At 36.8% G+C, this 11,606-nt stretch overlaps 2 protein-coding genes and 1 long non-coding RNA gene across 14 annotated transcripts; 1 reads left to right on the forward strand and 2 right to left on the reverse strand.

The window, feature by feature from the left end:
* Positions 1-1,001: 1,001 nt before the first annotated feature.
* On the reverse strand, positions 1,002-1,878 carry LOC124199647 (ATP synthase subunit e, mitochondrial-like). The gene is made up of 2 exons (XM_046595558.1): positions 1,781-1,878; positions 1,002-1,317 (listed from the first exon to the last, which is right to left on the reverse strand). Exons 1-2 carry the CDS (start codon positions 1,820-1,822, stop codon positions 1,105-1,107), a joined length of 255 nt encoding a protein of 84 aa, XP_046451514.1. The 5' UTR covers positions 1,823-1,878; the 3' UTR covers positions 1,002-1,104.
* A 265-nt stretch (positions 1,879-2,143) lies between these two features.
* On the reverse strand, positions 2,144-4,737 carry LOC124199652 (mucin-4-like). Of its 2 annotated transcripts, none has more exons than XM_046595578.1 (8): positions 4,494-4,737; positions 4,314-4,417; positions 4,153-4,189; positions 3,361-4,078; positions 2,978-3,071; positions 2,636-2,775; positions 2,411-2,479; positions 2,144-2,350 (listed from the first exon to the last, which is right to left on the reverse strand). In XM_046595578.1, exons 1-8 carry the CDS (start codon positions 4,503-4,505, stop codon positions 2,265-2,267), a joined length of 1,260 nt encoding a protein of 419 aa, XP_046451534.1. In that variant the 5' UTR covers positions 4,506-4,737; the 3' UTR covers positions 2,144-2,264. The 2 variants fall into 2 exon arrangements, with proteins under 2 accessions (XP_046451534.1, XP_046451526.1); XM_046595570.1 differs by having other exon boundaries at positions 2,160-2,350; positions 2,585-2,775; positions 4,494-4,736.
* Positions 4,738-5,517: 780 nt separating this feature from the next.
* On the forward strand, positions 5,518-11,447 carry LOC124199665. Of its 11 annotated transcripts, none has more exons than XR_006876952.1 (20): positions 5,549-5,703; positions 5,771-6,165; positions 6,226-6,362; positions 6,425-6,561; positions 6,779-6,910; positions 6,989-7,116; positions 7,211-7,310; positions 7,372-7,437; positions 7,558-7,727; positions 7,886-8,189; positions 8,250-8,354; positions 8,473-8,670; positions 8,739-8,816; positions 8,885-8,905; positions 8,967-9,013; positions 9,076-9,446; positions 9,514-9,638; positions 10,189-10,281; positions 10,344-10,478; positions 10,883-11,447. It is a non-coding gene; the product is annotated as an uncharacterized LOC124199665 (long non-coding RNA). The 11 variants fall into 11 exon arrangements; XR_006876929.1 differs by having other exon boundaries at positions 7,886-7,987; positions 8,063-8,189; positions 8,885-9,013; XR_006876930.1 differs by having other exon boundaries at positions 5,771-5,940; positions 6,015-6,165; positions 8,885-9,013.
* The last annotated feature ends 159 nt before the right edge of the window (positions 11,448-11,606 follow it).

Below are 11,606 nucleotides of genomic sequence, written 5' to 3' on the forward strand. Positions count from 1 at the left end.
CGCCTCTCAGTGACACTAAAGCAATCTGAGATGAACTTATGTATAATCTAATGTCATTACATAGGAAGATAACAACTCCAGCAGTCCTTCCTACTTTTGGGATGTACACTAACAGGGTAGTACTACTGCGAATATATTCTATTTATTCGCGAGGCACAATTTTGGAAATTGAAAATTTTATGGCGGAATCGATTCACCTATAAGGACACATCCATTGCACCATCGGCCACCAGACGGGAAGAAATTGATATAGTCAGACTAAAAGGTTTGTCTTTACATTATAAATTGTTGGTCTATCATCTCAATATACTCTTGAACTTTATTTTAGGGTTATTTGTCGAAACGAAGAGTATAATATAGGATATTTCACAATTCAACGTAATTTTTTCAACAAGTTTTTGTTTCTACAGTTTAAACTTGACGAACATGACGTAGGACAACGAAGACAAACACAACATTCTTATTAGATAGGCAGGTCATATTGCGTGATTTCAAAAGTTGAGTTTTTAGAATGAAGCTTTCAAGAATCTATGTCAGTTATTATTGAACCCTTCAGACCATTACAATATTTGTTGTTACTCTGCGACGTAGACAAGAAACGGATGTATACTGAAATGTTTGACTACACATTCGAGACCCACCAGTTTTATGCACCGCAATTTTAAAAGCTCTTTACCTCTTTTATTTTATCATTTACATACTAATATAACTTGACACACAGCGAGCTAAACGCATCTGAAACTAGGACAACTAGGTTTTTATCATCTACCGTCTTAACTAGCAGCTGTTCATGAAGACGACTTGATGTCATGTCATTTACGAGCCGAACTGGCAAGAAATGTAGGCCAATTACGCACTAACGCTGCAGAGGGAAATTTTGCAACCATACCAATCCTTAAAATACAAAACCAATAATAAAACTCCAGTTGGCTGGGCCTATCTAGTTATTTTACTTAAATATTATTAGAGAACTTGTGTATGAAAAAAAATAATACAACCAGTTAAGATGTGACTCCTATGTATATTGATTCTTGAAACTTTTACACTGCCAAGGAATTTCATCAGCAGACTAACATCTGTACAGTATTGGACAATTTTGGGGCTTTAGAAATTTGGAGGTACTTTGACACCAGCCTGATCAGCTAAATACAAGAGTTCTTCACGGTTCAGTCTTGTCTTCTCTGTAGCCTTTTGGGCATCCTTGACAATCTTTCGTTCAGCTTCTTCTACTCTCCAAGCAGTTTCAGAGGCCTTCAGAGTGCTGTAACGATGGGATCCCCACATGATACCCAGCAACAGGGCTGACCAGCGACCAAACTGTAAAAGATATAAAAAAGGAGTTTAAATACCAATCTGAAAATTCACTAAAATAATTTGACTAAGTAATTGTAAATTGTTTGGAACTTGGCAATAAGGCAAACTAGACATTTGTTTGCCTCATAACACACAAAGCCTCCAATTTTTGTCGTCCCCAAGCGAAACTCTTTTAACCAGAAGTTGACGTTAAAGAGAATTATATAGGGACACGAACTCATATACTTATTACTAACATGCAAAGGCAACAAGAATTCATCTTAACTATGGTATCACGCCGAACGTGTCGTACATTTTCAACCCTATTTTAGAAGCGTTGGCATGCAACATAGGGCTCTCTTAACTTAACATGAATTCTGTTTTTAACATGATACAATCTACAAAGAAAGTTCCAACTTAAAATTCACACATACGAACAATTTTTTTTCTACACATGAAATCTATAAGTGCTATAAGAGACAATTACCTTGATCAGGGGAGAGACTTGGACTGGAGCAAGAGCGGCCATATTTATTGTATTTTGACGGCCAACTGGGCTGAACGTTGTCGACGTTGTCACATTTGTTTGTTGCATTTGTAACTTTCCAAGTTGCCAGAAATTTATTTAAATCTTGAAAAACATTTGACATGACATTCAAGTATTCAACTTGTAAAAAAATGAAAAACAAAAAATTAATTTGAATGCATAATACAAGGAGTTTCTTTAGTTGAATATTTAAAAACGTATATTTTACGTATATTCTGACAACATAGACAATGGCTCCGTTTTTGAATTTCTTTTTGGCCGAGAAAATCTTTTCGTGCTTTTAATAAAATAATTACGACATCAATGTTATTATTTTGTATTGATGTATTACTTCCAATTTCAAACCAATTATTTATTCAAGTTTAATAAAAAAAACTGTTTCTGACATCCGAAAATTTGTCAATGTCTTTCTTTAGAGACTTTTTTAAATTTCTGTTCCCCCGATCTCTGATCCCCCGATAGTGGACGCATTTGAAGAAGAATCCGGTTGACTTTTACTTGTTGAAACGCCTAATGAATCGACGAATAAATTATTTTCTTTCGCTTAATTGGTTTTATGGTTTCCATCACCTGGATAGGATTCCAGAATATTCTGTAACTTCTCCCACAAGTTCATCACTTTTTCTAGTTTTTGATACCCTAAAACAGAAATGGTTTAAAATTGAAACACGACCAGAGGTGACTATGAAATGCTTGTCGAATCGAAGGTTTTGAAAGGTGTTACTGAAACATTTTGTAAAATATCTGGTTTACGTTGGATTTTTTCAGTAAAATCAGTAAACAATTTAACATTACTTTTTACTTCCTCCGCGTTCGAAAGTAGAAAGCGGGCATAGCGCGCAGCGATATTGTTTGATTTGGATCCGGGCACCAAGGAACCATCAAGTAAAACTTGAAAATTGCCCAAGTTTCTTTCACTTTTTCTAATTGTTTCTCTGAAAGGAAAATGAAACGGTATGTTCGTAAGTAACTATAAGCACTGTCTGAAAACAAACATAGTATACTCCCAACGTTTTGTGAAATAAAAAAGATGTGAATACCTACCTCTATTGCTAAACCTTTTTATATAAGATCTCGTACTCAAAGAAACAATAATGGCAAAATAGTAATAAAAACCTATAGACAAAATTTGCTTACCTGAGGAGTGCTCTAATATCTTTTAATCTCTTAATTTGATCTTCAATACTTTTATCAAATGCGTTCGCAGGAAAACTTGGTGGAGTACTGGTTTCTATTGGAATAAATATTGGGTCAATTAGATCTATATTCCTTAAAAAGACAACAGCAGATTATTTAAAGATGGTTCATTTCGAATAATCAACATTGTTATAATAGTTTGTCTTAAGCACACACACGTTATTGTTAATTTTCCTATTAGAAGGAAGGATATTAACGCAAATTTCTTAAATAAATGTTGAGTTTGAATATCGCCATTGGCATGATTAGTATTTTTTGTGACGAATGAAGTCGTATGAAAAGGAAAGTATTAATGTTCTGCTAGTTAAAGGTTAGTGTTTTACCAGTCGTGGTTTCTATTGGAATAGCCGATTCGGTAGTTAAAGTTATTTTCATGTCATCAGTGATCGGAACGTCATCCATATCCGTTGTTTTTTCTTCTGAAGCCGGATTTTTTGCTGAAGGTACTACTGGGACCGCTTCAATTGAAAGATCGTCAAACAGAGTTCCGGCAGGCGGTTCAACAGCCACAAATGTCGTTTCCAGAACCGGAATAGTCGATTCGATAGGTACCGAAGTTAGTTCAGCAGCCGGAATACTCACTTGTTTCGGGGCAACAGTTACAATCATTTCCAGAGCGTCCAGAGCTCCCGAGGAAAGATATACATTACTTATTGTAGAAATTGAGGTCAATGTTTCTCCATCTGCTCTTTCTGCTGGTTCTGACGACGGAATAATTTCACCGGCTGTAGTCGCTTCATTAATCGAATTTTTCAGTGTGTCGACAGTCGGTTGGTCGGTCAGAATTGACGTTTCCGCAGCCAGAGTTGTTGATTCCGTACTGGGATTCACTGCCCAGACTGTAAAAGTGGGATCACCTGTGGAAACCGAGAGCGTGCTGGGCACTTCTGTTGTTGTAGCGGTTTCTTCGGAAGTTGTTGTCAATTCAGCAATAGTTGTCATGGGTGCAGATGGAATTTCTGCGGCCGGAGTTATTTCATCTGTAGACACATCAGCAGTTGGATTCGCTATCTCCGTGCTGATGGTAGAGACAGAATCAATCTAGCGGGGAAAAGGAGATAGCTATGCTTTACACTTGTGTGTCTAGTCTGTCTATTATAAACACTATAGGCTACCTCTCGTTTTTGGCGGCTCAATCCAATCGACAGGTGCCTTAAAAAAATATTCAGTAATAAATGAAATAAGACAAACATTCTAACGTCATACGTATCTCATAAGATTAAGGTTCCGTTTACTATTAAAATCTTTATAATAGTTAGAATAAAATGTACAATACCGATTCTTTGGATGTTCCCCTAATGTCTGAATGACGAATTTCAGTTTGTCAAATTCAATTTTAGAAGCGGATGCGATCGCAAAAAGCGATATGAAAAAAACGAGCTGTAAATAAAATAGGATTAGTTTTCACACTGTCTCTAAAAATGTAGGAACAAACATTTGCTGGATATATAATTACCAAAAGCTTCATTTTTTGGGGCTCTGTAGATCTACAGTTGGTTGTCACAACACAAGTAAAAAATTAGCAGTGTTTATTGGACAAAGTTTGAATTGCAAATGGTCTTCAATAGTAGTGGTAGTGGATGCTGCCTTTATTTCGATGCTTACTCACTTTAGGTGGATTTGGTAGCCTTGTTTATGACATCATCTTGAACGCTATTAAAGATTCTTTTGGGTTTATTAGAGATTAAATGTCGAGTCAACTTTATTGGTCATGCAACTATCACCGAGCTTACACATCACGTGAAGAAATGCAAATTGAGCCGAGTAGTGTCAAACAAGACACTTTTGTTTGACTTCCGTGACGAATATCGAGGCACGAAGTCACGATCGAGTAATCCAAATAAGCCAATTTTTTGGGGATATGTGTTCCAAAAGTCTGCTATACGAGCCGTGATTGAAAAAAATTTATAAAGTCACGTTATTTTATTCAAAGAAGTTTCTAAATTCGGACAATTACAAAAATTATTAATAAAAAATTGTTTTGAATCATTGTTTCACCCAACGATGGGAAGATCGACCTTTTTGAAATTTATCGTCATATTCAAATTACCCGCTATACAAAATGGCCTTCAGCTGATTGGCGTATTGCAAAAGTGAGGTAAAGTGAGTCGCTCGCCATTCATTATTCCATTGAATTCTTTCATTGATTATAATTTAATGCACTGCATATCACAAAATCCGGGCGTAGCGGCCAAATTTGACGGTGGCCTCTTCCGTTTTCGGCTACATCAGCGCCGATTGGTTTTCACGTTCTCTCTTTTATTGCTAGAAACAATAAGTATGAACTTGGGCGCATTTATTTAAATAACTTAGTGTACACTGTTCAGAGATGTTTTCAATTGATTTTGAAAACAATCAACGAGACTACAATTCTAGTTTGAATCACGGCCTTCCCCCGCTCAGAAGAGATTGACATTTCTACCGCTAGGTGACAGTGGCTGCTGTTCTTGTAATCCTGTTTGCGATCAAAACGATGAAAACATCGTCTGCAAGTACAACTGTTCCTTTCTGTTTTCACGTCTCGTTTAGGTTTAGTTCCGTTCATGACATGGCACAGTTGGTTTGTTATCTGTGTTGTTCTGTAGATTGAGTTAGGTGTTAAACTTAGGGAACCAATTCTTCAGACCCTGAAAGATGTTAACTTCACGAAAATGTCACCCGTTCAAGTAGGCCTACTAGTTGTTTCATATTGAAAATTAAAAATTGGGGATTTAATTAAGACTTTTTTTTTAGGCTGCATGTATTTTTAGCTGTTGCTGCTAAAGAAAGATTGTTGGCTGAAGCAGTCATAGGCTCAGTCAAAACATTACCATTTATCATTCCCATTTTAGAAATTTTGCTGGCATGGTCTGCTCCACTTAAAAAACATAAAATCGGTGCCAATATACCCTACAAGAGAATAAGTGTCACAAATTCATGATTTTTTTACAAAGTTTCTTATTAAACTGCCCTAGTTTACCCTCCTTCAAATGATCAGAAGTGCCCATACTGTTGAATGAGATATAAAGGTTTTTATCAACCATGGAGCCCATCTTATTTAACACTAGACCTGGATGCTTTTCATGGATCTTCTTATTCAGCAGGGTGACGGTGACCATATCAACCTACCTGGAGGATTAAAGTCATTGGTATTTGTTATTACTTAAATTTTTATCTTGATTTTATGTTTTCAGGAAATTCTTATCTAGTATGAAGCAGATGGTTGAAAGGGACCAAAAATTAGCTGTTTTAAAAACTTTGATGAAAACTAAAGCTCCCGTCCAATTCATGGGTTTCATGTTCACTTGTGCAGCGGTTGAATATTTTTCACTCATTTTCAAACAGTGTAAGATGAAAAACTACATGTAATTTCAAAAATTTTAGTAACACCTGATTGTATGTAAGCAGTTTTTTGCCTTTTTGGTGTTGAGTATTCACGAAAAACGGAAAAGACTGCCCGCATCGGTAATCGGTGAACAACACTATTAGCCTTACTCCAACGAAAGAGCCTTACGTTCACTTCATTGAAAAACATCAACGAAAAGGTAACAGAAAAATCTATAGCCCCAAGAAGCCTATCCAGCTGACTTGGTCTGTTGCCCTTTTTTTCAAAAATATCGATGGCCGACAAGTTAGATTTAACCCGAGTAATTGTATAAGTAACTTTGTTTGAACTTACCTGCAATTTACCCATGCAAGGAATCTAATAACTATGTCAGGACCCTAGAATCGATTATGAAGTTGTCCGTACATTATTTTCAGGTGAGGTTAACACAAATGGCAGCAGCAAAACGATCGCTCTTCATTACATCATGGACAAGGCCACTAGAGCGTTTGTTTCTAACATACAATCTAACGTCAAACACGAATATTCTGTTCTATTTCGAGTCAAAGGTACTTTATTTACGGTGTGCCACGATTTGATTAATTTTCAATACGTTTTATTGATTTTGTTGACTCGTGTCACTCCAGATTTAGATTTCGGTCGTTTGGCCGCGGGTTTCGGTCTCCTTACGCTCCCGAAAATGCCCGAACTCGAGAATTGAATGACGGGATTTCTTTCAGCCGATGAATATTGATCTCTACTTTATCACTTACAAGTAATTGATTCAGTTCTTAGGATTTATCACGATTTTTCACCTAGTATTTATTTATTTTTTCTTGGTCGAAATTCACAATGACTATTGGGATAAGGCTCGAGAAAACAATTGACAAGAGAAATTAACCATCTACTGCGAGACGGGAGTTAACGAGGAAGCCATTGGCTCATTACTGTAACCATTAACTTGAATCTGTAATAACTTTAGAATGCATCACATGTTCACATCACCATCTGTGCAAATATTTTAAAACAGGATGTTGAACCTGGCAAACGCGACAAGAAATGATGCAGCACACTTCAGTTTCATTCAATCCAAGAGGTCACACTATTTTACATTAATCATTATTGTTTAATTATCTATATCTATATTAGTTATCGTTTTAAAGATCTGATCATAATCCCAGATTTACTAACCCTCTGAATGAATGATTATCAACAGGCAATGAGAAAGCAGTTATGCCAAAGGCAAAAAATCTTCATGCATCAACATGACCAGTGAGAGTCAAGTGACAATGTTGAGTTGGTGCTTCTTCTTCAGGATGACATCAAGACAAGACGTGGTATAACTTAACCTAACCTAACTTTCCATTTCAGCACTACTTAATCAAGGTTTTTCTGACTCTTTAAAGTCTATCTTTTAGGCTATTGTAAAGTATTTAATTAGAAGTACACATAATCATGGGTAGTTTAGTTTACTAAATTGATCCACCGATGCAGATATTGAAACCTTTTTTCAGTTCCAGACTAAATAAAATTTGTCTATTCAGGAAATATTAGTCATCGTGCCCGTTAATATGGTGCCCTTGCCAGTAATAGTAAAGCAGGGGGGGGGGACAACCGGAACAGTAACAGCGGCGAGATTCTCAAAAGTGACCAGTTTGACAATTTGAAAGCAGCTGCTGAATGGTCCTGGGATCACGAATTTATTCGCCCATTTGTCGCAGTGTTGTTGGAGCAATTATTTGTTTGGCCGTCGGTCATGTGGGATCGCTTCGAACTCAAACATCACCGCAATGAACCGAGACTAGGACGCTATTTGGTAGACGCAAGGGACAAAAGATATCCTACCGGGTAAGATTCCATTAGAACTATTTGTGACTCAAATGTATTCAGTTGCGTTGGGTTTTACAGGAGATCGAGTCTTTTCTCAGTGTGATCCTAGTTCGCCCCCAGTCAATCCCGTTGAACAAATTGCGTCGCAGATGGGAACTTCTTTTAGTTATTCCATGGAAATTGGTGGGTACAAATGCTATCTTTCTTGAAACTTGAAAATTTGAATCTGACGTATTTGTATTGATATTTGTTAATAACGTGAATTTATATGTGTTCTGCTCTTCGTCTTTACTTTTTTTAGGGGGACCATTGAGTCGCATTTCCGAAAGCGTCAGCCAGTTGGTGTTGGCACAGCCGAAGCCAATGTAGCTAATGGGCACAAGTAACAATGGTTACATGGCCGCTGGAGAAAGTCTGATTGACGGCGGTGTTGCGTCCATGGCCAGTTTTAGTGATGAAAAGCTGCCGTAATTGAATCCCCCTTTGTTAAGTTTTCACCGTAATTATAAAATATTTCGTTTTTAATACGAAACAAAAGGTCTCATACGTCATACCGGTCTGTTACAGCGCTCGAGTACAACAGCGTTCAAGGTTGTCACACGTCTTACGATGATAGTTGATCTGGCGTCCCCTTTTCAACAACACGTGATATATCAGCTTGACATTTCAATATCTCAAATTCAAACTGAAATATGACCTTCCGTTTCTTGCAGCTGACAGGCCAGCAGATAGCTGTAATGCAAATTTGCCAAACTCTTCGTTATGCTGACTGAAATTGTCTCTGTTATCCATCAGTTCCTTAGTCTACTGTCCAGTACGGAATACGAAATCGCATTACAACTGTAAATTGAATTAGGTTTGGAAGATAAAATTGTTGATAAACACATTTTTTTCTCCATTTTAGGGTTATTGGTTTGGAACCGGAAGAATGTTGTTTTCAAAACTGAAAAAGATCATCGAAGTACTCTTCGTCAACAGCAATTTGTTATTGCCAACAAACAGTGCATGAAGAGTTCATCCCCTAACCGCTATTTCATGTTCCGTGACACGCGGGATGCGAATTACTTGAAATCTAAACTCAGGCAAAGGAGCAACCCGGAAGCGGCTCACCTCTGGAAGTTGAATGTTGAGCGAAGATGAGTACTCTATAAAGTTCAAATGAATTTTATTTAAATCTTAAACGTGTCATCTAATTTAATGTAAATTCTAGTTTAACAATCGTCACAGATAATGTTGCAGTAGAATATTTTAGTTTATTATTTGAATTGATATAATGTAGGTATGATAAAATTTTTTTTTTCATACAACATTTCCAATGAGATTAATTTTATTTTTGTTATAGGTTCACGTTTAGCGTTGATGTTGCTGTCAAATGTGGCATGTTGTTGCAGCCTTAGGTGGTGCTGCAAAAACAGTGCAGGACGAATTCAACTCGTGATTGCTGTTTCATGTGCGCCGTCACGCAGGGTACGAATTAGGGAATTACTTGTAATCTAAAATTGAGCGAAAATTGTGAACGAGAGTAGCAACGCGGAAGCGGCTCACTTCTGGGAGACGTTGAACGATGATGAAATGGAAGTGAAATGCAGTCCGTTCCGTTTCCGTTCCTGCCAAAAATCAGTCGCTATGCTTAGAGCCTGATTAAAGTGTTGACGAATCTGGTCAATCATTCCACCCATCAAATTGGCATAAGTAAAATCAACTATTTTTTGTTTAATGATGGCTGAGATACTGAGAGGACATCTGGTGGCCAGGTCTGGAGTTGTTGGGCGTAGTCTAGCTGTTTACCGTTTAGCCCCTACCTTCTTCTTGGTTTTTCGTTAGAGTTCTGATGGAAGAGACGCCATTTTCCTTTGTTTGGGGTTGTGATGTTAGAATTTGTGATAGGTTTTAGTTAGTTCGGGTTGGCGGTTGGTGATCTTGCTATTATTCTTGGTATTGATTCGATTAAATTGTCGTGCAGTGAAACTGCCCTGAAAGCTGCCTGAATGTGTTAAATGTAATTTTTTATCTGTAGATGAATTTTGATGCTTAAGACTTGGAAACATGCTGTCCACCACATCCAGAAGCTGAGTAACATTTTACATGTGGATGTGGAAAGTTCTGAATGGTAAAATCATTGATTAAACTGATTGAAATTTTGATCATGACATTTGTAATGTTTGATTGCAGGCATCTTTTAAGGTCCATCTTTTAATACAAGGAGCTTCCACCAACCAGTCTAGGACTTGCATCTAATTGTGCAGGTTTCGTGGAGTTCTCATTTACCTTTGCTGTGAACATCATGAACACATACACTATTTGAAGGTGACAATCTTATCCAGTTTAGATTTTACAATTAAAATGTGATCAAACTTTGCATCCATTGGTTAGTTTTAACATTTTGGGATTTCGTCAAGTCGACAGCTATTTCCTTCAGTCATGTGTTCTGTTGTGGATTTTTAAAGGGGAGTTTGTTGTAAGCAAGAAAGGCAGATACTGAAAAAGGTTTTGTTTATTTGTTTCACTGTAGAGTATTCTTCAAAGTTTTGCATTTAAATCTTAAATGAGTCATCTAGTTTCATGTAAATTTGAGTTTCAATGTTAGGTATAATATAATGTTGCCAAATAATATTTGGGTTGAATATTTAAGTGATATAATGTAGCATATTATTTTTAGTTTCGTACAGGATTTCCAATGATGCTGAAGATTATTTTTACTTTGGTTATAGGTTCATGTTTACGGAGCAGTGGTGTTGCTGTCCAATGTGGTGTGTTGTTGCAGCCTATGGTGGTGAAAGATATCTGCATCAAGTTGCTGTTCCTTGTGCATCCAAGGTGCTGGTTTTGTTCTACAGAAGTGACATCCAATATTGTGTTTAATTGCTATTTGTGCCTTTGCAGTTTTATCTTTATATATTGAGAAGGAACAAAAAAAAATTATTACGGGGAGGTTTATGTCAAACAAATAATAAACATGTCCGGGATGGGGGAATGAGGAGGAAGTTGGAGTGGGGTATTTGATTATGATTTACTAAAAGAAGTGAGGTATATTTTTAATGAATATGCAATACTTGGTGATAAAATCTGTTGTTAACCTATACCTTCTCGTCAACCTATACCTTCCCTACTTCCACTTACACATCCATTCCTCAAACCCCATAAGCATCAACATCAAATCCCACATCCACTCACATCCATTCCTAAAACCCCACAATCTCCAACAACAAATTCACACAATAGTTGTATATCTATAATCATGTTTATATGTAAATAAATAAAATGCCTTGTATATAATATGTGTAAACTATATTTATTCTGGAACATTTGCAAAATAAACAATTCATTAAACAGAGCGTCCGGTTCAAGACTATTTTTTTTTGTGCGAGGCTTTTTAGAAAGCAATCTGCCACCCACTTTGACAAAAAGTGATAGTTTGTTTTCACGGAAATTGCG

This window comes from Daphnia pulex, chromosome 1, assembly GCF_021134715.1.
Source record: "Daphnia pulex isolate KAP4 chromosome 1, ASM2113471v1".
In the NCBI taxonomy this organism is placed as follows: domain Eukaryota; kingdom Metazoa; phylum Arthropoda; class Branchiopoda; order Diplostraca; family Daphniidae; genus Daphnia; species Daphnia pulex.

What these genes read in the sequence shown, in the direction of transcription:
- LOC124199652 (XM_046595570.1), bottom strand. An exon ending in TGAGCCGCCAAAAACGAGAG is followed by an intron (nt 4,079 to 4,152) that starts GTAGCCTATAGT and finishes TTTCCCCGCTAG; the next exon opens with ATTGATTCTGTCTCTACCAT. An exon ending in AAAAATCCAACGTAAACCAG is followed by an intron (nt 2,480 to 2,584) that starts ATATTTTACAAA and finishes TTTCTGTTTTAG; the next exon opens with GGTATCAAAAACTAGAAAAA.
- LOC124199647 (XM_046595558.1), bottom strand. Translation starts at nt 1,822, where the DNA reads ATGGCCGCTCTTGCTCCAGTCCAAGTCTCTCCCCTGATCAAG. An exon ending in AAGTCTCTCCCCTGATCAAG is followed by an intron (nt 1,318 to 1,780) that starts GTAATTGTCTCT and finishes TATCTTTTACAG; the next exon opens with TTTGGTCGCTGGTCAGCCCT.